Raw genomic sequence first — 24,473 nt, forward strand, 5'->3', positions numbered from 1 at the left:
ATCCATACAGTTGGCTCTAGAGGATTTCTACTTTGTGAGCTTCTGTGGGTTTAGAGGCGGGTGGACGTACACAGAGGAGCTGTGTGGATACTATTACATCCCAAGTTGACTTCTCATTAAGCTTGTTTAAGTTCCTGGCATATTGGCCAGGTCTGTATATCTTAATGCTGGTGAGTGATGGATTGCCTTGCCACCATCCAAATCTCCTATCATACATCCCCCTCTCTAATAACGCTTTAAGCCATTTTATATGCGAGCAGCTTGGGCCATCAATATTCTTTTTTTTTATGTCTTCGCCTCTCTGCACTGTCATATTGTGCCGGTGATGCATGGACAGACATTTTGGGTCCTCGGAAAGAGAGAGAGAGAGAGAGAGAGAGAAAGAGAGAGAGAGAGAGAGAGAAAGAAACAGAGAGAGAGAGAGAGAGTGTGTGTGTGCGCATGGAGCGTGTGGCTCGCTCCCGGTCAAGCAAAGGGGACGCACACCAGCCAGGATCGTGGCCTCAAGGTGCCGGCGTCTAAAAATACAAGTGGAGGTCTGAGGGGGCTTTTAGGGTAGGACATGGCGTGCCTGTGTCAGGGGCCCCGGCTGAGCCGATGCAAACTGACAGCTGTGACGGGCTAATCTGTCTCTGCGGCCGGCATGGCAACGTGGAACGTTGCCACGGCGCACGCCACACGGATATCCGTTGAGCCCTGTCCATCCTGTGTAACCAAGGGCTGTTTTGAGGTTTGGGCAAATGTCCTTGGCATTCATTGTCGCCTGCTTCCGACGTTCGTGTTCTGCTCCCTTCACTTTTGAATGCTGTTGAGAGTGTGTAGTCAGAAAGAGAGAGCGTCAGTTCACTGTTCCATCTGTGCAAACACTGCAGCAGCGATGCCGTGTCTCTGCGGACCACCTCTCTGCACCTGTGCTGCTTATTGTTGCCGGAGCATTCCACTCGGAGTCAGGAATGAAGTCTTTGTCTTTCGAGTTGGTTTCAAACCTGTCAAACAGCAGGCTGTGAAAAGGATCTGGAGTAAACAAAGGCTTTGCCCTCAGAGGGGAAAATGTCTAATACAAAACTTTTGCCTTTTGAAAGCCAATCAACGCGGAGAATACAGTGAGCTGACCCAGAACGTCACCCAGTAGTTCAGTAGGTAAACAGAGTAGAGTCTTTCTCTTCGTCCTCAGTGTGAAGCTGTAGGATGTTATCTGCAGCCTAAGAGAGGATAGCCACTCTCAGCCTTTTGTTCAGCATCGCATCAGTCTTCTGTCAGCCTGGATGAGATTACTCCCAATCAGTTGTCTTGCATTTTTATGGAACAACATCATATTTTCTCTGACATGTCAAGTGAGTCTCCCTAATGGGCATCAGTTTTCCCTCTCTGTGGCCATTTCCACACACACACCGCATCCTCGTCCCGGGCACCGCAATCTCCGGGATTTTTTTGGTGCTGTTGCCTGTTATCTGTCGTGCATCAGACATCAGCAGTAAATTACAGCTTCATTGCTGTCCTCTGCTCCCATGAGGTCGTTCTGCACTGCTAATCAGATGGTTATCGCAATGGGCTGATTGCGCAGACAAGGGGCCCTCTGATTCTCTCTGTCAGCTACTTTGGGAGCTGTGAGGCATAAAATCGCTTTCCCCCCCTTTTTTGTAGATTTATCCTTTTTATCTAAGTGACGGTGTATGTCTTTTTTTCATCCTCCCGAGTGCTTGAAAGATACAACTTAATTGTTGTCTTAAAAAAAGTACATGAGAGACCCCAGCATGGGAGTCTGGTAAGTCGGTTAATTAAAGGATGAAAATGATTAACAACATTGCTCTTTAGCTCATAACAAATCAAATAGGCATGGTGTATGTATAGAAAAAGAGAGAAAGTGCCATAATATTTTTCCTTTAACATTGCCACCTAGGGGCACATATACAAGGCCATCATGCTGATGTGAACGAGCTGTATAATGTCCAGCCCTGATTGAGCCGCTGTTCGGTGTCTCGGCTCCCTTTAATTTTCCTTCAGTAGAACACGGCAAGCAGACAGGTCCTGTGCACCTACAATCAATGGACACCACAATTAAACCACAGCCAGATTGATTTCGCACCCACATACAAGGGACATGGAAGAGCAGTGCCTTGCAGTGAACGATAGCAGTGCTTTGGGCAGAATGGAATTTGACTGCTCTACAAAAGAGAGTTCTGCACGAATCTTTCCGATAGCCTAGCCTCTCTTCACACAGGGCAGGATTGTTTGGGTCTGTTGCCATAGGCACATGATGATGCTTCAATATACCAGCCTCACATATTTGACAATGAACTCCCATGACCCATTAAGTAATATGTTCTCATTTAAAGAGCTGTTAAGGACTACTTGTAAGTTATGGCTATAATTGTTACGACCTAATGGCTTCTCAGAAATTATGGCCACAATAAAGTCAGCGTGTACTATTACACCACTACATAATGGTATGTGGTCATTACTGAGGCCAACTCATTGGTGCGGTGGGTCAATAAGCATGACCTAAAGGGTTTACCTGTTAGCACATGGTTTTCCTTTGGGGAAAGGATTTATGAATTCAACCAAAGCCAGGGAGAGGCATAAGCACTGGAGGGAAGAGCCAATCCTGTTTGTGCTCAAACCTTAAACGTGGAGCCTGTTGTATTTCCACCTCAGCCCCTGCATTGAAATAGATGTTGCCTCACTTCTGCTCATTGCAGAATACCAAGAGTGCTTTTGAAAAGGGAGCGGCGCAGTCCCAATTCACAGCCTCTAAAGGTGAGAAGGAGATTATGGGATGCCTTGTCACCTATTAAGAAGTGCACATAGGCTCTGGGGCTCTTCATGCTTCGAGCTCTGTATTACAGGGGCGGAGCAGAGCTGAATGTTCTCATTTCTTGCCAAGCCATCTTTTTCATGGCTGAGTGCTGCAGCCCCACGACGCAGCGGGGACCCTTCGACTGTACCTCCCAACAGAGCACCAACCCGCAGCTTTATTAAGCATGTGTCCGAGAAATGGCAATTGCTGTCTTTTTGTGTGCATGTCTGTTATTTCAGTTTTATTTATTCATTCATTCAATATTTTTTGTATATTCATCTCTAGAAATACATAGTCAGATATTCTTATTGCAGAACTCCCATTACCATTGCCATAAAGGATATAACCATCATCATTAGCGGTATATACAGGGTGAGCATACATGCTTAATGAATCATGGATAATTATGCTATGAATCTTAACATTACATGGCATATTAACTACTACTATCATCATCACTTTCACAGAATAGTTTTCAGACCAGTCTGAGGAAAGCACTTGCATAACAACTGTACAGTTGTGGTTGTAAAACTTTTCAGAAAAGACAACTATTCTGGTTCTTCTTTAATTTGTCATATTGTGTCCTTATCACAGTGCACTTGCATAAATAATGCATAATACCATGTTTTCTCATGCAAGTATGTGTTACCATGGAATTAAGTGAGTAATTGACTTACTAATTGACACTAAACCTTATTGTTACCCTACTTGTTACATCCTGTAAGAAGAATGACAGGAATACCTTTGATATATATTATAGTTACCAATGCAGTACTAAGTGGTGCCCGTGAGGACTTAAGATTAAGTGGGACCACTATTCTTAATGCTCTGATTCAGTTTTTGCTAACCTCACTCATAGCCTCACTTGTTTCAAATGTCCCAACAGTGCTTGCAAGGAATAGTAGGAAGGAGGATACTGTAAAGGTGCAACATGTAGGTTTATTTTCTGCTGACAAAATAAAAATGCTTTTAGGATTGCCATTAGCATTGCATTGGTGTTGTAGAGAGGAAAGCATTTTTCTTGTTTGACAACAGAAACAGCAACATACATATTGCACCTTTAAGAGCAGGAAGATGATCTTCACATCAGTCCTCCAGTTAGTAAGTTCACTTCATACATTTTCAATAAATGTACAATGTTGTAGTCTTTTTCTGCAAGATTACTGTATATCGCTCCAGTGTACAAAAGTTCATTCCACTTTTTTCCCAGATCCTCCAAGCAGGGAAACATTAACTGAGAGAATGTTACGAACTGAAGTGTAGATGATGAGCACCATTACTTTGGGGGTTTCCTGCAGTAGCTCTAGAATGCTCTCTAGAAAATCCGCCCATCTGCTCTCCTGCAGCAAGCTCAATGTACGGTGGCTTAGGTCTCATTGCATGCAGCCCTTCTCTGTCTCCTAATGAACGTCTGCTCCTTCACAACGGGAGCCTCGGCAGTGATGATGATCTCCTCTGTGCTGTTGCTGTTGACTAGTTCCTGCCCTGCAAAGGCCCTTTTCCCCACCGGAGCAATGGACCTCTGTGTTCCAGGCTATATCTGGAACGCCTTTTTAAATATATATTTACCGTTGTTATTATTTCATTATATTCTGCCTGGTTAGGCCCCTGCGCTGCACTCTGCTGGGCTGTCCTAGTTCTTGGGTCAGACGTGAGGAGCAGCCAGAGCTGGGCCCCTGCTGTGGCTGGGGGCATTATCCCCACTATCATATCACTGCTGGCAGCAGCCTCACAGGCAGAGGAACTCCAGGAACCAAGTGCACTAGAGAGGGTGGGGTGGGGTGGGGGTGGGATTGGAGAGTGTTGGGTTAAGTAAACTAAGAGACTAAGGAGCTGAGCTACTAAGAGAATAGCACCTGTTTCTCTGTTGCTTCGAGATTACGGCAACTGAGTCATGTCTGCTGAAATATGGTGATGCGAGGGAAAATGCTTGATCTGTTCTAGATGAGTCAGGAGTTTTTCTGGCCTTGGAAAAAGAGTTCCAGATTTCAGCCGAAGTAGACAAATGCCTTCATCATGCTCTATTTGTGGCTTAAAACATGGCAACGTACGTACAGTACGAACAGACCGCATGTGAGTGAAAAGGCATTTTGCCTGTAAGGCGAGCTGTGCTCTTCTTACTCATACATATGCATTTATGGGAAGGGAAAGTGGGAGTATCATACAGAAACGTAGGAGGAGAAGTGTTGAGAGTGACTGATTAGGTATTCCGGCATATGCATGAAAACAGCGCATGTCTGTTTTGCGCTGGAAAAAAAAATCCACCTTTTAAAAGCAAGTCCAGAATCCAGATTGCCGTTAAATGCATCAAAAATAAAACAGAACCAGTATTCAGAGCAGCAATTCTGCTTGTTTGAACCATGTCAAAAGCAATTTTAACTTTTGGTCACCTTTTTAATGTGTTGCCTTCACTTCATATCATGGCATCCACCTACATATGCCTGCTATTGCATTTGTCATAGTCTATAGCTTCACAAATAGTTTCAGTAGTAGGCCTAGTGTAGAACAATTATTTCCCTGCATTATCTTGCTGTTTGTCGACATCTTATTACCATATATTTCATTATTTCATTATCGCTAAACTTTTGATTCCTTCTAATGTTGTCATTGGTTGACCTTATTCAACTACATTCTGTTGTGGGCACCGCAAATTACATTAGAGGCGATGATGAGCACTGTTTACTTGATAAAGTGAAAGCTTAGTAAATTCCAAGTAATATGGCAAGGCACAGCATGCACACACACACACACACACACACACATGCACATAAAAGAGATGAACTCCCAACTGTATATGTACAGTATGAAAATATTGTGCACTGATGTCTTCAAACATGTAGAGATGACTGCATGAGTCTGTGTGTTTGGCAGCACAACTGGGTTTCCTTTTTACAAATCAAAATAAGGAGGATTTTTTTATTGTGTTTCAAATGAATGAGAGCGTGGAAGGGTTTTCTATGGAACCGTCGCGTAGCACATTTATAAAATGCTGTGCAGCCGTACATTCTGGCGGCAGACAACGGTGATTATTTTTCTCTGTTGCTACGAGATTACGGCAACTGAGTCATATATGTCTGCTGAAATATGGTGATGCGAGGGAAAATGCTAGATCTGTTCTAGATGAGTCAGGGGTTTTTCTGGCCTTGGAAAAAGAGTTCCAGATTTCATCTGAAGTAGACAAATGGCTTTTTGCCATTTGAGAAATAAGAGCAATATTCAAGCAATGCTTCTCCTGTAAACTTTGGCTTCACTTCATTAAATTCAATCTCCAGGCTAAAAAAGGATCGAACATATTAAAAACTCAGAGTATGCATCAACTGCAAGAAACACAAATAAAGCATAAAGACTGAGACATCTGTTTTTTATTCTTACTATATATGGAAATAAATTAGAAAAAATCCCACTAGGGAGGCTTGAATGTACATCACAATGTTCCTTTATATCATCTGAACAGTCAGAGGCAACCTGACGCAGTAATTAAACACTGTCCCCACAGCGGATATTCAACAGTTATTTACCCCCATTCCACCGCCATTAATTAACATCAACGCAGATGCACGAATCCCGTGGTTTTTCTTTTAACGTTAGAGCTCACCCACTTAGTCTCTCTCTCCGTCTCACTTTGCCATAATTACACAATTTCAAAACCTTTTGACGCTTCATTAATTCAGTCTTGACAGATGACTTCAAAGAGCAGGGAGGTATAGTGCGTGTGTGTGTGTGTGTTGTCAGCGCATTGCGGAGTGCCGATAGGTAAAGGCATAGCAAAGCTCGGGCTGTGTGTGTGTGTGGTGTCTGTAGGCTTTGAAGGACAGGACAAGGTCATGGGGAGGGAACCTGTGTGTGTGTGTGTGTGTGTGTGTGTGTGTGTCGGTGAGTGACTCACTGTGCAACAGCAGGCAGCAGCCTAGATTCAGCTTCAGCTATCACTCTCTCTCTCTCATAGCGTGAAGTGCTAACACCGGGTGCACAGGCTGCAGGTTCTGATACCCACCCCCCACACACACACACACACACACACACACACACTACTGGCCTCACCTACGTGGAGCTCCCACTCCCCCACCCCACCCTGCATCTGTGAGTGATGCAGGCGCCCGTGCCACTACATTGAGTATGCCATCAGTTCTTCCTTTTAGAGTGAGGAGTTGTGATAGTGGGAGTGGAGAATGTAGTGGTGGGGGGAGGGGGAGGGGGGAGGGGTTATGTTGCCTCCTTGCCACATGGGAGGAGATTTGTTTTTGTGCTGCTTGCTCTGTGTGACAGTGCCTGGAAGCACAGCCCCCTTGTCAAAGCACATGTGTCATATCTGCTCCTCTGACACGGCCCTGTAAGGCACTGCTGTGTCTCAATGAAGAGAGAAAGAAAGAAACAGAGAGAGGCAAGGGAAAGATGCATGCAAACAAGTCTGTTGTTTAATTCATAAAAGCCATAAATCGTGCGATGCTGTGGCTGTTGCTTTTGATCATGTTCTGGTATGTTTTTGTTTTTTGGGTAACCCATTCTGATTAGTGCTAAAAGCTGCTGTGCCTGATTCAATGAGAAGCATGTTCGAGATGAAACGGCTTGTGAGCAGTCGGTCAAAGGATTCGAGACACTAGCGAGGCGATGCGGCAAATTGTTTTAAAGTCAGCCGTGGCTGCAGAACAACCTTCACTGGTGCCGGCCTGTGCATTGTGCATTTCCCTGCTAAGCAGTGTCTGTGGCTTGGAGGGTTGGCACCATCATGCCTTGGCAGCGCCAGTGTTGCCCTGGAGCCCTGGACGCATCCATCTCTGAAGTCCCCGAGCACATCTCTCTCTCTCTCTCTCTCTCTCTCTCTCTCTATCTATCTCTCTCTCTCTCTCTCTCTCTCTCTCTCTCTCTGTTTCTGTGGCAGTTCTAATTCAGCTTGCTACACAATGGCATACCTGAAACGTCAGCACAGATGGAGGCCCAGGGTGGAGCCCCCGCGTGCTCGGCCGGAGATTGCTCACTTTTAAGACCGCGCCCCTGTAACTGCCGAATTGACTCCATTTGCATCCCACCGGGAAGCCAAATGAGAAACCTCCACAAGCACAGTCAATTGCTCCCGTCGTCTGGAACGGCAGCAAATGGACCTGCTGATGCGCTCACAGTGCATCTGCCCTTAAGTGCCGTGAAGTGTCTGACCTCGAGCGACAGAGAGAGAAACAGTGCCAGTGCATGATGGGAAAATGTGATAAGCCCCTTCGCTTCTTTCAAGTTTGTCCCTCAAATCTCAAGTGTTTTTCATTCCTGAAAGACAAGGCCTCTACCTAACGTTGCATTGTCCATCCTAAGCCTGTCTGTATGTGTATGTTAACACCAGGAGCTCACTAAGAGTCCAATTTGACCCATTTCTTTCTCCCCCTCTTTCTTTCTTTTCCCTCTCTCTCTTTCTTTTCCAGGGAAGTGAGGAGGGCGACGTTGACAAGAACAAGTGTTGCACTCTGTGCAACATGTCCTTCACCTCGGCCGTAGTAGCACAGTCCCATTACCAGGGAAAGATCCACGCCAAGAGACTAAAACTGCTACTGGGGGAACAACCTGCCATCACAGCCAAAGGTAAGGGGCCACTCGAATTGGGCTTTTAACCACCACTGGGCTTTTAACTGAGCGCAGGACTATTAGGAGGGTTGTGGTAAGAGGACGGTTGGCAATGCTGGGAAGAGGAGAGCTTTTCAGAAGATTGGTGAGCCCTCAGCTAGAGTTCTGGTAAGAAGGGGCCTATGCCCTTGGAGTTACTCAGGGCTTGAAACGGCACAGTGTGTTTATTGACCAAGACTACAGAGTCTCTGTCATGTAGTAATCTCAATTGATATGCAAAGGATGCTGATGAATGAGTTAATTAGGTAACTAAGGACTCTTTAATGTGTAGTTTAGGGCCTCAGTGTGTTTGGCTTTCTTCTAAACAGCTGTTTTTGCTCTCGTTTTACCCATTATTTCCATAAACTTTCTATTCATCACACAGTCCCTGTGAGTGAAGGATCTGTGTCCCCTCAGCAGGTATTTTAACTGGGCTTGTTTCATGCTCACTTCTCAGTTCTCCGACCGAGCAAATCACTTCTCCCCCACATGTGCTGCTGAATGCCTCAGTTCTTCCCGTTATGCCCAACAAATGTGCTTTACCTGCTGGCGATTTACTTTTTTTATTTCCCCGTTTCTATTTCAAATCCAACATCCTTGGTGTGTGGATGTGTGGCATTTTTCGCATTGTTAACGTCAGTAAGCCAACAATGAGCGAACGGCGGTTTGATGGCTCTGCCATGTCACACGGCGTCTTCCGCTGCGCCGCTGACAGCAGCACCATAAAAATGGATCGCGTTGCCGCGGCCTTTGTGACAAGCTATATCTACGGGGACTGCACGGGGGCTTACCGTGCGGCGTGACTGAGGAGAACATCTGGCGCTTATTTTTCTTACCGTCCTGGAACGAATCGAAGCACCCAGCAGGAAAAAAAAAGGGGGTGGATGGCAGAGAGGCAAACCACCAGGTGTCCGCAGACGTAGGTCATTTCGTAGTGCCCGGCCCGCCTCGCTCACACATACTGCGGCATCCACCGCTGCCGCTGCACGTACGCATGTGCACACACACATGTGTGTGGACAGGCAAGCTGAGCCGTGCTGACACGCGGTGCGTTCTACACATGCGACGTGTAGATTTAATTACAACTCCCCGCACCTCCGGCTGGAGCGAGAGAGAAAGACGAGCAGCCCTTCTAGGAAGTAATGTGTGGCAGCTGCTCCTCTTATATCTGTTTACAAATTGGTGGTGGGGAGGATAATGAACACCAGCCAAGAGGGGAGTAGGAGGCTGAGGCTGAGACTGCCGCCACCACCGTCGCCGCACAGTGGAGTCGGGAGAATTGGATCGCTCCCTAATTCAACACCTGGGACCCAGGCGAGCCGTGGCTCTCTCCTCCACGGGAGAGGAGGCCTTTGCAGGTGTTGTGCCCGCAGTTGTCACCATTATGATAAACAAGCTCCCAGCAGCCTTTTTTTTGGGGCTCTTCGTTAGTTATGCACTGAGTTAAAGCTTGTGTAGAGATTCAAAGAGTTGCTCCTGAAAACTAGCGTAACAGATTGGATGTGTAGTTAGTAGTGTTTATACCAGTTCATGCTTGTTTCTGAATGTGTGTGTGCGTGTGTGCGTGCGTGCGTGCGTGGGTGTGTGCCTGTGGGTGTGTGCCTGTGTGTGTGTGTGTGTGTGTGTGTGTGTGTGTGTGTGTGTGTGTGTGTGTGTGTGTGTCTGGCTGTCTGTCTGTCTGTCTGTCTGTGTCTGTGTGTGTCTATGTGTGTGTCTGGCTGTCTGGCTCTGTGTTTATGTGTGTCTACCTCTTTACTCCAAAGATCCGTCTCTGTAAATGCAGATTGTATAAAGCCAGCATAATGTACAGCTTTATGGGAGTATTAAGAGTAGCACACAGTGCAATGTGCTTTGTCAGCACTGTGAAGTCATTCTTTGAGGAAGCTATAAAAACTTGGCTGGGTGCTGTGTGTGTCTTACACGCTCAGCTTTCATAATAAAAATGCTGTTTTCTGGAAGTCCCAACCTGAGAGTCATTTGGCCTGATAGATTTTCTAGCATGCCAGCAGGTAAAACTTAAAGGAACTTCAAGGTTGTTGCTTCGGTAACGATCAAAAAGAAAAGCGAAGCAGCTCAAACAACTTGGCTGTGCTTGAAAAGGCTGAGATTGATGTCCCAACTGGTTTCTTTTTATTGGAACTCACACAAATAAATTAGCGGAAAACAGAGAGGAAAGTTGCTCTGCTGAATGCGTATCTCAGACAAAAGCACCATATATTGTGTCTCCCCACTGACTTCTAAAGTGTTTGATTTATGGGCAGTTCTGCTTACTCCGCTGCTGCCAGCATAAATCCCACACGTACAGATTTTTACTAAAACATATCACAATACAATTGCTCCAGTCTCTTTCCATGTCCATGCTCCATATCGACAGTGACTCCCTTAAATATAAAACCCTGTAAAGGGTTCCCAGACTACACATAGCACTTCGGAACTTTTGGAAGGGCACCGGCAGTTTAAAAAAGTGTCTAAATGCTCAAATGGCAGTGGCATACCTCTCTACACACAGAATTCATGCCAAGCGCACCAGCCTTATGCCCACCTTGGCAGCCATGCATGGCAAGAGCTGCCAGACCGAGCCCATCCAACTTTTACACCACCACCTCACAACTCTGCACCTGGTGGAGCAGAAGATTGGTTTACCTTCCAAACAACAAGGTGGGCCTCTCTGGCGATATCACACATGTGATTGTGATGGTGTGCTGTCCTCATACAAATAGTCTTTATTATTACTGGGAAACATCTCAGTGGTCCTCAAGGTTTTTCATTCAGCACTTGAAATCAAAATCATAGAATTACTAGTTGTCAAACCAATGTTATTAACAAATGGTATTACAAATGGTCGAACCAATGTTATTAAAAGCAACTACATTGACAGTGACATACATCTACCCACTACCTACAAATAGCCTACTGTAGCATATGTCTCACCACAGAAAAGGCCTGACAAGACCAGTTTTCCAACTAGAAAACAAACAGATAATGTGATCTCTTTCCAAACTTTCAGGGTGTTTTGCAACTCTGACTCATAGCGTTATGATCAACTCCCCTAATGAAATTAATCTACCAATATATGGGAGCTTAATTAGAAGCAATGACCCATTTTGTCATCCAGCATATGGGAAACAATTAAACTCAGAATTAGCATTAAAACAGTGTGTCCCTGAAACGCTGTAAACTTCAGCGTTGCCATAAACCACAGTTTGAAGAGCTTTTGCCTGTAGGCATCAGTTGTAAGATTTCACTGTTGAAGACTGGGCTGACAGTATTCTTCAGCGGTCAAGGCACAGGCTACGGTGCATCAGTGATGCTGTGGTTCTCTGAAGTGATACAACTTGTGAGTGACAAAGCTTTTGATTTAGTGTTGGGGAAATATACGGAAGGCATGAAGCATAAAGCTCAAAGAAAAATGGAGATCTGCACGCCGGACACTTAAATACTATCAATTGAATAAATATAGAATATTGCACCATGTACATGTACGTGTACATAAACAATACAGACATACACAGATACAAATATACACATCATTGCAAATGCATACAATATTTTTTTCATTTTGGGTATATAATCTAATGTTCAATCCACACTTCAGACCACAGTATATTCACATAATTCATTCACAGAGCAGTATTAGACCATACATATCCACAATACCAATAGGTCTCTGTAAAAAGGTAGTCCCTCCTTTTCCCCAACCCACCTGACCCTTGCGTAACATTTCAATTGACTTCTTTTCTCCTACACACACAAACACTGAAATACCCTCACACGCACATTGTCACTCCCTGTAATTGGGTAACTTGTTCCCTGATTGGGCAAGGGAAATGTGTGTGATTGTGTGGGGGTGGTTTTTTGGGGGTGGAGCTGATCCCTGGAGCACCAAAAAAGTTGGGAGCACACTCTCTGACCTGGGTTATAGCATCACTTGATGGAAATGGAAGAGAGCCCAAGAGTTAGTCAGTCAGCTGTGTGCTGTGCGTGTGTTTGTCTTTTGTTGTTTGTTGTTTTGTGCATGCGGGTCAGTTCAGGACTGTCACCAGTCCACATTGGGGTAGGAGTCTGCTGGCCACAGTTAATCAAATCAATGTGATCGGATTAAAGAGGAAATCAGCGATACACTCTAGGGGCATGTTCCTGAGCCCCATTGTTCATGCCCCCAGAGTTTGGCACTGTTTGGCTGTTTTAGCTGCTGACTGTAGCAACTCGTGCTACTGTTGGTACAACTGAATATTTTTGTTTTGTTCCGTACCGACAGTACTCAGTGACCTTGAGAAACGGAGCTCTCCGGATTTCCTCTTTAAGCAAAAAAATCTGAATGGAGCATTAAGTAAGTATAAGTATATATACTCTTTTGATCCCGTGAGGGAAATTTGGTCTCTGCATTTATCCCAATCCGGGAATTAGTGAAACACACGCAGCACTCAGTGAATTAGTGAAAGGTGAAGCACACACTAATCCCCGCGCAGTGAGCTGCCTGCAACAACACAACAACACCGGCGCTCGGGGAGCAGTGAGGGGTTAGGTGCCTTGCCCAAGGGCACTTCAGCCGTGCCTACTGGTCGGGGTTCGAACCGGCAACCCTCCAGCTACAAGTCCAAAGCGCTAACCAGTAGGCCACGGCTGCCCCATGGTGTGACCTTAGCCTTAGTTAATTTCATGGGAGACTCAAAAGAGCAGAGGAGAAGCGCCATGACAGAGAACCTTATTTTAGATATGTTAGATTCACTCTGTTATTCAGTGTGTGCTTGTGTGGTAGTGAATTTATGAGTGCCGTCCATAGTAAGTGCTAAAGTGAGGCTGGACAAATAGCTCCTCAACAGTAGATGACTATCTGTTTGTTTGGTACTTGATGTTGATTTCAGGGCTGCTATTGTTGCCTGTTTGATCTTTTTTTTATGTTTTTTGCGCTGGATCGGATTTATTATGCCTTACACCTAGTTTGAAAAAAAAGCTGTAAAACACCATTTTACCTAACTAAACAACCAATTGCAGCCCTGCTGTTTGAACACCACACTAGTGCTCATCTCAACATCCCATATCCAACACTACTCCTGATCAGCATCCCCTGTAAAATGAATAATAAATATCCATAAAATATGTCAAAGCATGAAAACTGCCTAGCGTCATTAAAAATCAATTCTAAATCTACAAAAAAAAACATGACCATTTAACATAAATGTACCTTTATTTCAATTGATTTCATTGTTCACAGCCACTTTGAAATTTCAGGTGAATTGGGTCAGCCAGTGTCACGCCACACATTAGCGATGCACCTCAAATCCCAACACAATAGGAGGGTTTTAAGGTGTCTGCGCCTGCGTAAAGGCTGAATCTCTAGTGCTCTCTCTCTCTTTCCAGCATTTGCTGCAAGGTTATGCTATCAGAGTGAACCTATGCACAAGGCATGCTGTGTCACCCTTTCAACACACATCAGCATCCAGCGCCAGCCTCCCTCCAGTGGTAATTGACCCAAAAAGAAGAGCTGAAAGCCCGCACTGGAGCTGCGCGTTCAGTGGTGGAACCAGCCACAAAGGATTATGAAAGGCACAGGGAGAGTGAGGGCAGCCAAGTGGAAGACCTTGACGTCTGAGACCACTGTTGGATAGCTGCACACTCAGAATCAGTGTGTGTGTGTGTGTGTGTGTGTGTGTGTGTGTGTGTGTGTGTGTGTGTGTGTGTGTGTGTGTGTGTGTGTGCATTTATGTTTTCGCAGAATCCCATGTACATTCCTACATCCCATGTGCTCACATGTGGATGTAGGAATGTACTGTGCATTTTATTTCTGTGCTCATGTGTGCATGTCAGTGTGTGTGTGTGTGTGTGTGTTTCATGTGTATGTATGTATGTTTTTGTATGTCTGTTTGTATGGAAAAGTGGCGCGTACACACATCCATGCCAATGCTCTCTGCCCCCACCCCCCACCCCTCCCATCCTATGCCTCATCCTATGCTCCATGTGTGTGACACGAGGTCATCCTCCTTACCATGAGAGCTCTGTCTCACACGCACATCTGTGGGGGCTATGGACTCATGTGGCGTAATTAGATGGACCTTGAGGGGGTTGGTCTTGACTGCAGCTCTGCCGGGTGACTCGCACGACTCTCCGCCACTGCCGTCGCATGTCATTACAATCACCGGGACTTCCCGGCCAGTCCCCCCTGCCCTTTGGCCTTCCTCTGCAGTGGCCACATTCATCACCTTCCGTTAGCTTTGTCCAGGTACAAGCGATTCGTTTTCTCCTAGCATGGGTTGTATGCTGTTTTAAAGTGTAATGAGCCCAATTTATGGTAATTGGAAATGGAGTCCGTATTGAGATGGAATGCTGTCAGACATAATGTAACAGGTAATTGTTGTTCCCGAGTGTATTACATGCATGATGGACTGGAACAAACCCAGCGCCATTGCCACATTAATGGATATCGTCTGGGTAATTCCTACTGATGCACACTCCACAGGTTATTGAAAAAATACTGCACACAACGTGTCTGGGTTTGCTGGCAAGGGCAGGTATTACACTTTATGGATTATACCAGCTAGTGAGGACAGGTATTACACTTTATGGATTATACCAGCTAGTGAGGGCAGGTATTACACTTTATGGATTATACCAGCTAATGAGGAGTTTTGGAACAGAGTGCCAAACAGCAGAGTTGTAAAAGTCTGGCTTCAGGCACCTACCATGTATTTCACCAATTAGCTGCTCTACCTGGCATTCAGCTGGTTTAGTGAATAGTCGGAAGTGGAACAAATATGTGGTAGAACTTTTTAATTTTGAAGTCGGGACTGTTACACCTGTGCCAAATTGGCCCCTGATCTGACATGGGCATAGCTCAGTGTTACCTTCTCTACGGAATAACATTGCATCATGTTTTCTGCTCATTCCCAACGCTTTACTTCCTGCCACTGACAGATTTGGCCATTAGCGGTGCCATCTGTATCCAGTGGTTCACGACTCGGGGAGGCAGGGCCCAGAGGAGGACTCGACGGAGGCCCATCCATCCTTCTGACACCTGACAGACACCAGGAACCCCAAAGTCCATTTGTCCAAACTTTACGGGGTATTAGAGGGGAGCAGACTTTTTATGGCAAGGTTTCAAGACGGGGATTGAAATTAATCCTGCACTAAATGTGATCTGCAGCAGAGATGCCATCCAAAATGTCATTTTATCTCCGCAGAACCAGACTTATTGTTTGGGAAGCAAAAATGATTAAACCGGTGGATTTATACTGTAGTTCTAATGAAAGCTCAACCCAACACCTTTTCCAGTGTTAAACACTAGTCAAGCTGTGATAATCTTGATAGTGTCTCTTCCCTATCATACAAATCAAGCTACCATGGGCCACCTAACCAGTTCCATTTAGAGCGTCGGTGCAGTCTAGTGTCTCACTGTGCAGCGAGTGGCCCTCCATTGGCTTCTAATGCGGCCTGTCATGAAGATGAATCTGAGGCATCCCCAGGCTGCTGTATTGATTTCTGCATAACGAACATTAGTGGGCCGGTGGAGTGCAGCCACTGACCCGTCTGTCTCTCAGGGAGAGCCTTCTGTTCGAGCCTGACATCAGCCAGAAACACAGTGCAACCACTTTCTCTCTCTCTCTTTCTTTCTGTCTTTCTCTCTCTCTCGCCTCTTTCCCCTCTACCTTTTTCTCTTTCCTCTCTGCTCTGCCTCTCTCTGGCTTTTACAAAAAGGGACTAGGCATAACATAAGCCTTGTCTGTTCTCCACAAAGTCATAAAACCACACATTATGTGAAGGGAGAGTCTTGTCGCATTCGAAATGCAAAGTGCACAAAACACACATTTAAATGTAAAACGAGGCGAAGACCCGCTAATTATCTTTCGGGGGAAAAAAGCTTCTCAGAGAAAAAGCTAAATGCACGTTAATTTCCTGTACTACTATTATGTTGTCGGCGTAGACACGCAGAAAAGGAATTTCTCAGCTGCCACTTGAGGTCTTAAGCACAGCTGTTATTTTAAAGCTCTGGCCAGACTCCAAGCGCCCGTCTGCAGTGCCATATCTGTTAATGTCTCTGCCTTTGTTAGCCATGGGATTAAGCCCAAGCAGATTTGTCCTCTATACGTTTTGGTGTCGTGTATGTTAGAGGTTTATTTTTTCTCCTATATAAGCAAATGAATATGGCTGCTTATTATGGTTGTGGAATGCATATTAGGTCATTAAAGTGCCTCAATGTCCCAGTGACATGTTTGAAATTATTAATTTTAAAAATGTGACTATAAACCTCTAATAATAGCCATTCTGCCCCATTGAAGGAGCAAGACGTGGTAATTAAGGATGTGGATGTTTGATTCACATGAGCAGGAAATGGCTTGCTTTTGTTTATTTCGTCGGACAGCCTAGCTGTTCCTTCGTCTCATCTCAGCAGTGAATTTTTTAGCATTGAGGAAATATTTAGTTTTTGCTGCTCGCAGAGGGGGATAAGGCAGAGAGAGAGAGAGGGGGGAAATGCAAAGCCCAAAAGGGAAGGCATTGTAGGAACAGATAAGTGCATGGGATTCGGAGAGCTTTGATCTTCCTCTTTTTGATCCAACAGCTGAATATCTCTCGCTGTGGTGTACACAGTGCCTTCTCTCGGGTTGGACAAGTCGGTACGCTCTGGGTCTCCATGCGGATGCAGTGCTTCCTCTGACTCCGGGTTATGGGATTCATTTCATTACTCTACATACTGCACTTCTGGACTCAAGAAACCGCATTGAAGTGTGCTGCGCTGCTGGATATATGCTAAACTATTTCTGTAGGTCTTACACAGCCTGCTACAGTAAAAATAGGTTTAAGCTGAGATGGCGTGTGCCATAATATGTTAGGTTCCGTTTGTATGTGTGTATTTGATAGATAGTAGGCTTTGTCTTAAATAGCTTGGAAATATTTTTAAACACATTATGACAAGAATTTGGCCATAGCGTATGCTTCTGTTTTTACATCTTAGTTTGTTGGTATGAAAAATAATGGGTTTTTTTTTCCGATGCCCAAGCTGGCAACCATCTCTGTTGTGCCGCTTTATTTGTTAAATGCAATATTAAAATGGCATCACATATTACCCTTTGGATATTGTCAGGAGAAAAATGAGGTTTGTGAGTTGTGGTGCATTTTTTCCCAATTTAATCATAATTGGGAAGAAAAAATAGGCTACCACATGTGTACACTGTTTAACACAGTGTTGATGAGCACTTCTTTTCTCTAGAGAGGAGCAGGCTTACACATGGAAGCACAATTTGCGTGAAGGGTTTGTGACTAGTCACACTGTGCATCTTGTACTCATCCATCACTTTGTTTTGCACCCCGGCCATCAGGGAAAAAACTGTAGCAGTAAAGGGGGCCATTTCCAAGACTAGTTCCCCATCCATGACACCGTTTCCAAGACTAGCTCCCCATCCATGACACCGTTTCCAAGACTAGCTCCCCATCCATGACACCATTTCCAAGACTAGCTCCCCATCCATGAGACCATTTCCAAGACTAGCTCCCCATCCATGACACCATTTCCAAGACTAGCTCCCCATCCATGAGACCGTTTCCAAGACCTACCCCCCACCACCACCACCATCCATGAGACCGTTTCCAAGACTAGCTCCCCATCCGTGAAGCCTGGCGGTTGTGCTCAGCTGGGCACCTGCTCCAGCCAGGGGCAGCACTGTCACCTCTCACACAACGCTGCTTTCCCCGGTGATGAGACATCCCTTCAGGCCCCCTGAGCACCTTCTTGCATTGTTGTTGTTGTTTTTTGAATATACTGTAGGCTCATAAATGCAGTATGTGTTTGTCCCTATTTATGCAGTGGAACATGGAGTTTTGTATGCGTATTGGGAATGCAGAACACTTTATTTTTTATTTGTTTATGAGATAAGTACATTATCAGATGGAATTTGTGTATTTTTCACCGTCAAGATAAATAGGCCATTACTAAAGCACCAAACTCTCCAGAAGTTTTTCCTCAATGTTCCCTGCCAAAGTCAACATCCATTTCCTCATCCGTTAATCTTTAAAATCCCAGCCCGGATAGCAGCTGACTAGAGAACAGCTCCGCATCTGGTTCCAATCAGGCCCAGAGCTGGCTACCATCTGTTCCACAGGACTCCGCTGGTGAAGAAGCCAGAATGCATTAGCGTGCCACTGATTTGTTTCTTCGAGCTCAAATTGGAAAGTTGACTGGCAGGCCCATTTCTCAAACAAACCTAATGGGGAGCGGTTTTGTCTAGCTCACGAGCATGTTATAAATATACGGGCACTTTCTGTGCAGTGTGTGTGCCTCAATGCTTAATGTAACAGCAACAGCAACAGCATTGTTTTATTCAAGACAATCCATGCATTGGGTGCATATCTATTATTACATGAAGTTAATTTGTCAGTTTGCTTATAGGGAAATGAGCATTTTGTTTATTAATCATTACGTTGAAGAGAATCAAATTAAATGTCTCAGAGCATTTAAGACATTTTGAGAATGCTAACTGATTTGTCATTTTCTTCCAAACGTGTGTAATATAATAATATAACCTATTCTGCAATTTGCTCTGTTATGTAGAAGTTTTGATTTGATAGTTACCACCTCACAAAAATAAACAATCAGCCACTCAGTTGTGCCATCATCGAGTGAGAAGAGTAGCAGACTGGAACGTTCTATCTTGTCCTTTTTTGCCCTCTCGTTGTTTAATCCCATGGTCTATAAATATATAGATATATATAGATATATACACACACATATATACACACACACACACACACACACACACTTTTCTATGCTACCAAGAGTTTTTTACCACTAAGTGCCTTTTAGCCAGGCGGTACATTGATATCCTCACACACATGGCCCAGCTGCAAGAGGACCGGGCGGCAGAATCCGCTCTCTTTTCTGGTATGGGAGCGTGGCCCGGCGCTCTCCTGAGCTGCAGATGGGCTCAGTGGGGCGGGCGACGGCGAAGTGGCCAAGCGGCATGCCAGTGATGATATACTGAAGTGGTGAGAGGAGACTTCCTGCTCTGCTGCAAAACCTACCGGAGTGGATCAAATATCTTAACTTAAGGGCATTCCAAAAAATGGAATAGAGAAAGAGATACAGGAAAAAGGAAGAGAAAAGAGAGAGAGAGAGAGAGAGAGGTACAGTAGATGGAAAGTGAGGGCAAGAGAGAGAGAGAGAGAGAGAGAGGTACAGTAGATGGAAAGTGGGGGCAAGAGAGAGAGAGAGAGAGAAATAGAGGCAGGGTGAGAACAATCCATCCATGATGTGTTAAGAAAAGGCCATCCCCAGTGACCATAGAAACATTAGGGAGAACGGTAACAAATGCCTTTTGGCTTTACAGGGGCGCTGAAAGTTAAGGCCCAGAACTTAATTTGGGGGAAGCAGCTGGGCCATTAAGTCTTAGGTCGCTCTGCTATAATTACATTGGGCCTGACAGAACACCCCGCAGTGAAATTATATTGATGATGAATAATGGGCCTTGGTGGAATTCAGGTTTCCTGTAGGAGAGAACAGCTCCTGCCGTGGTGGTAGCCCCCTCCTGGCGGTTTCTCGTGGTTGACGTGCGTGAAATGGTTTTTTTTTTTTTTTAAGCATATTTTTTTGGGCTTTTTATGCCTTTAATTCGATAGGACAGTGGAGAATGACAGGAAGCGAGTGGGAGAGAGAGTCGGGATGGGATCCGGAAGGGACCTCGGGGCGGGAATCGAACCCGGGTCGCCGGCGTACGGTGCAGGTGCCCCAGCCAGTTATGCCACGGCTGGGGCCGAAATGTGAAGTTTTTGAGGAAACATTGATTACCCCCCGTCATCTAATTCTTTGTTACATGCACACATCCTGTGGGGAGCTTTTAGATTGTCGAAATGATGAATTTATAGGCTATTATTTTAAGCTTTTATTTAAAAAAGAGCTTCTACGTCACACTTGCTGTACAAATTGAAGAGGTATACAGTAGTTGTTCTCAGAGTGAGGTGTGTTGAGTTAACCACCTCCATCTGATATACCTATGCAGGTACATCTTCAGCTCTTTACATATCAGAGATATTAACACCGCAATTCCCAAAGCATTCCCTGGTAGATTGTCGAAATTATGTATTTATAGGCTATTTTTTAAGCTTTTATTTAAAAATAGCTTCTACGTCACACTTGCTGTACAAATTGAAGAGGTATACAGTAGTTGTTCTCAGAGTGAGATGTGTTGAGTTAACCACCTCCATCTGATATACCTATGCCGTTTCATCTTCAGCTCTTTACATATCAGAGATATTAACATTTTTTTGTGTTTTAAGCCCCACCGTCTACTTCAAGGCAGCGTTGCGACCGTCGACTTTAAGGCACCTAACCCTAACCCTAACCTTAACCCTAACCTTAACCCTAACCTTAGTGCCTACCATGCAGCACGGCCTGGAAGACGACGTTGGGGGCTTAAAACACCAAACACCGTGTATAATATACCCTATATACACTACAGACACCTACAGTATACAGGCAGTCCCGCAGACATGCTGGAGAAGCTGTAAAGAGATGCATGCTGTGTTCAGTCTTAGAGATGTGGACTTCACATGCAAAAGGTATTTCTTTTGTTTTCATGTATTGCTTCTCTCTCTTCAGTGGGGATAGCACCACTGGCATCGTATTTAAAGAGGATCCCAAAACCATGTATTGGATGTTTCGACATCTCCTGTCATTCTACCCCCAGGCAGGATTTAAATCCTTAAAACACTTACTAAAGGCTAAATAAAGAACATCTGCCCCAGATTGAGTGAAACCAGAGGCTGTGGTTTTGCTTTGACTTTCCTTGGAGTGCCAGTTTTTTATTTATTTTTTTGTGATAGATGTTTTTCTATAAATCTCCAAACACCTGAATCAATAAGGCCATATTTCACCGTTGGCTGGAGCTAATATCTATCCCACTTTAGTGACGGCTGGCAGGCAAGGCACTCATGCCTCTAGAGGAACACTTAAAAGAGTTCAATTTTTACGGCAGCACTTGTTCCTAATACTCTTGATTTTTCCTGCGCTAGGTGTTCTGCCAGAAGTAGATTGAAACGATCAAGGTTCAACATGCCCTGATGGAAAAACACTGCTGCTGAAAACTGCACACATTTACAAATAATCATGTTTGTGCTGCAGAACAGTCTAATTGATGATTCCCAATTCAGATTGATACACCTTCTTTTAGAACTGACCAAACACCTGCTGTACACAGTTCTGATCACCTACAAATATTACAAATATAGTATGTGCAAGGTTCACACAAAGGTCTCAAGTCTAATATTTCTTCTTCCATTTTTTGCAGCACATCATCTAGAGCTATAAACTGCAGTCCATTATGTATGTGAAATGTAGGCTGGACATATCTCAGTCCCCCTCCCAATAGAGTATAAAAAAGTAATCATAGCTAAGAAGCAGCCTGGTGAGGATCAAACAGTGACCTTGGATAAAGTGGACTGAGAAATTGAAAGTTGGGGTGGGGAATTCAGCCTGAATGGCACAGCTAAATCCTGGCAGTGCGGTGAGGGAGGCTCGGAGTGATCTGATTTAAGGGAAGTGTAGTCAGCTCTAACATGCTACGTCCGTAGTCAAGGTCATGCAGCCTACCTCTTCAAACAGTGAAGCAAATGCTGATCACAGACTTTGTGAAGGGATGGGGGATGTAGATTCGTAATACCTTGCCACAACCTTTGAAAAAGCTCAGATGAATATTCTAGTAAGCATTGTATCTACCCGCCTACTGTGACAGGACGGCTTTGACGTTGTTTTTTTTTTTTAGGAGTTGGTAGAAAAAAAAGTTAAAGAAGAAGTATTATGTGAGCTGTAAGACATATTGAAGTTATCTTTTTAAAGTTTAGTTAATTTTGTATGATTGTGTTATTATGTTGTACATTCTTTAATGAATTCTCTCATACAGTAAAGAGACAGGCAAGGGCACGCAAACACACACAAATGCACGTGCACACACACCACTGGAAGCTGCAAACAAGACACATCACCTTGCGTGTGTGCTCATGGAAATTGCCATCGTATTAAGGATGTGACAACTGAAGCAAGACTCATTAATTTTATTGCTCCCACGGATATGTTTCTGTAGGTTTATGCAGAGGCACAGGGCCACAATTAACAACAAAGACTTTGAATCAGTGTGCCTTGGTTTGAGATAAGAGAGAAAAGAAAAGGATCCCCATTTAGGTGAAATTATCTCTTCTCATTTCTCCCTCGGTTCTATTGTCATCCTTTACTAAGGCTTTCCCGCCCGTGCACACACACACACACACACACACACACACACACACACACACACACACACACACCAAAGCAGTAATTCAGAACTTGCATGGAGGCTAAACTCCTTTAGCCATATTTCATCTTCTTAGCTTACGGCAGCTAATTGTTTGATGTGGATCCTTTGGAAACAAATTTGGCATCTTTTTTCCCCCACAAGTTTACAGAAGAAGCCTATGCATCCCTTACCTTTTCACTGTTCATAACCTATTGTGCAAAACAATGGATTTTTTCAGCATTTCTATTGTCCTCTCTGCCCTAGTTTCTCTGTTGAACACAGTGATATATTAAAATGTTTGGTACTGATACAGCAGCTTTTCGGCAAGAGTAGGATGACTATTATTCTCTTTTGTCAGCACTGTCTCCATACAGCATGATCAAATAAACACGGCCTTGCAGCGGTAAAAACAATAGCCATTGAATAAATGAAATAACAATAGCATGGATAGGGATTGCCATGTCCTAGTTTAAGTGTTTGTTCTGCAAATCTCTTGTGAAAGCCACAGAAACCTGATGGTCCTCAACACTGTCTCTGCGATCTTGGCCCACTGACACCAAATGTGATATGATGCCCCCTAAATGGGCCCCAATAAATGTTGTCTAAGCCATGACAGAGCGAGCAGTGCGAGTGCTAAAACTGATTAGCGGGATGGGGTGCGTTGGTATGGATGTGAGCGGCTCTGTCTCGTCCCGTTGTTTTGTCCAATATGTCCATTAGGGGCCGCAGTCATGCGTGAGGACTTAAGTGGGCAGGAAATGAGTGCTGTGTCTAGTCCATACATGGCATCTCAAATTTTCTGTCTGCCTCAAATAGTCAACAGCTATTTTTTTTGTTATTCTTTTTTTTAACAATGACTTAACTGGCTATCTAACTAACTACTATGATTTTGTTTTAACATATCTAATCTATCTAATTAACTAATCGAATTAACTAGTTGCAATGTATGTATGTATTGCTGACTATTGTCTTTTGCTTTCTTGCATAATGGCGAATAAAAGAAGTTCAAGTGAATTGTGGAGGAAGCTGAAGCATACAATAGCCATGCATGTCCTCCACCTTTTCACATACTGGATGTCTTCATTTGCCAGACTGTCTTCACATACAATCTTATTCCTTCCACAGAGGTGCCCCCGAGTCCCGTGAAGGCCCCCTCGGAAGCCTCGCCCATGGCCTCGCCCCGGCAGCGCCGCGACTCGGACCGCTACTGCCAGCTATGCAACGCGTGGTTCAACAACCCCGGCATGGCCCAACAGCACTACGACGGCAAGAAGCACAAGAAGAACGCTGCCCGCGCCGACCTTCTGGAGCAGCTGGGCAAGACTCTGGACATGGGAGAGATGAAAGGTACAGAAACACAGGGCACCCCTTGTGGCGTAATGGTGGCCAGCCTTATTGTCAGTGCTGTTTGTTCTTCTATCACTGCTGTGGTTGAGAGCCATGATACATGTATTATTGCAGCCCCCAGCAAACAGCATGAACTTAACAAAGCCTTAACACTCTTGCTGCTCTGCGGAAACATCAAGGACAATTCACCTTTAGCTTTGTCCCTGCAGGCAAAAGAACCCAAACATCAATCATTTTCCTGTTTTAAAGAAGGCATAGTTTTCCTTCAGTTTATGGCTTTACATTGACAGAAATGAAATCCTCTACATCACCTCTGATGTCCTCACGCTTTTCTGTTACTGTGTCGTCTCCATTTACTATGTTAAACCCCCGGCATATGCCAAAGTCCCCTATCTCGCTCCTGCTCTGCTTATACAAATAGTTCAGAGGGAGTGCTCTAGTGGGGCCATGTTTTTATCAAATAATTGAAATGCGGCTCGCCGCGCCGTGTG

The 24,473-nt window shown here is 44.7% G+C and overlaps 1 protein-coding gene across 2 annotated transcripts in view; it reads left to right on the forward strand.

Annotated features, from left to right (window-relative positions):
* Positions 1-24,473, forward strand: part of zmat4a (zinc finger, matrin-type 4a) — a 79,911-nt gene that overhangs the window by 36,823 nt on the left and 18,615 nt on the right. For both annotated transcript variants that reach the window (XM_048243049.1, XM_048243050.1), the window contains 2 exons: positions 8,206-8,362; positions 23,761-23,982. In XM_048243049.1, coding sequence (XP_048099006.1) covers positions 8,206-8,362; positions 23,761-23,982 — 379 coding nt within the window. The remainder of the gene's footprint in view (positions 1-8,205; positions 8,363-23,760; positions 23,983-24,473) is intronic.

This window comes from Alosa alosa, chromosome 5, assembly GCF_017589495.1.
Source record: "Alosa alosa isolate M-15738 ecotype Scorff River chromosome 5, AALO_Geno_1.1, whole genome shotgun sequence".
Classification (NCBI taxonomy): domain Eukaryota; kingdom Metazoa; phylum Chordata; class Actinopteri; order Clupeiformes; family Clupeidae; genus Alosa; species Alosa alosa.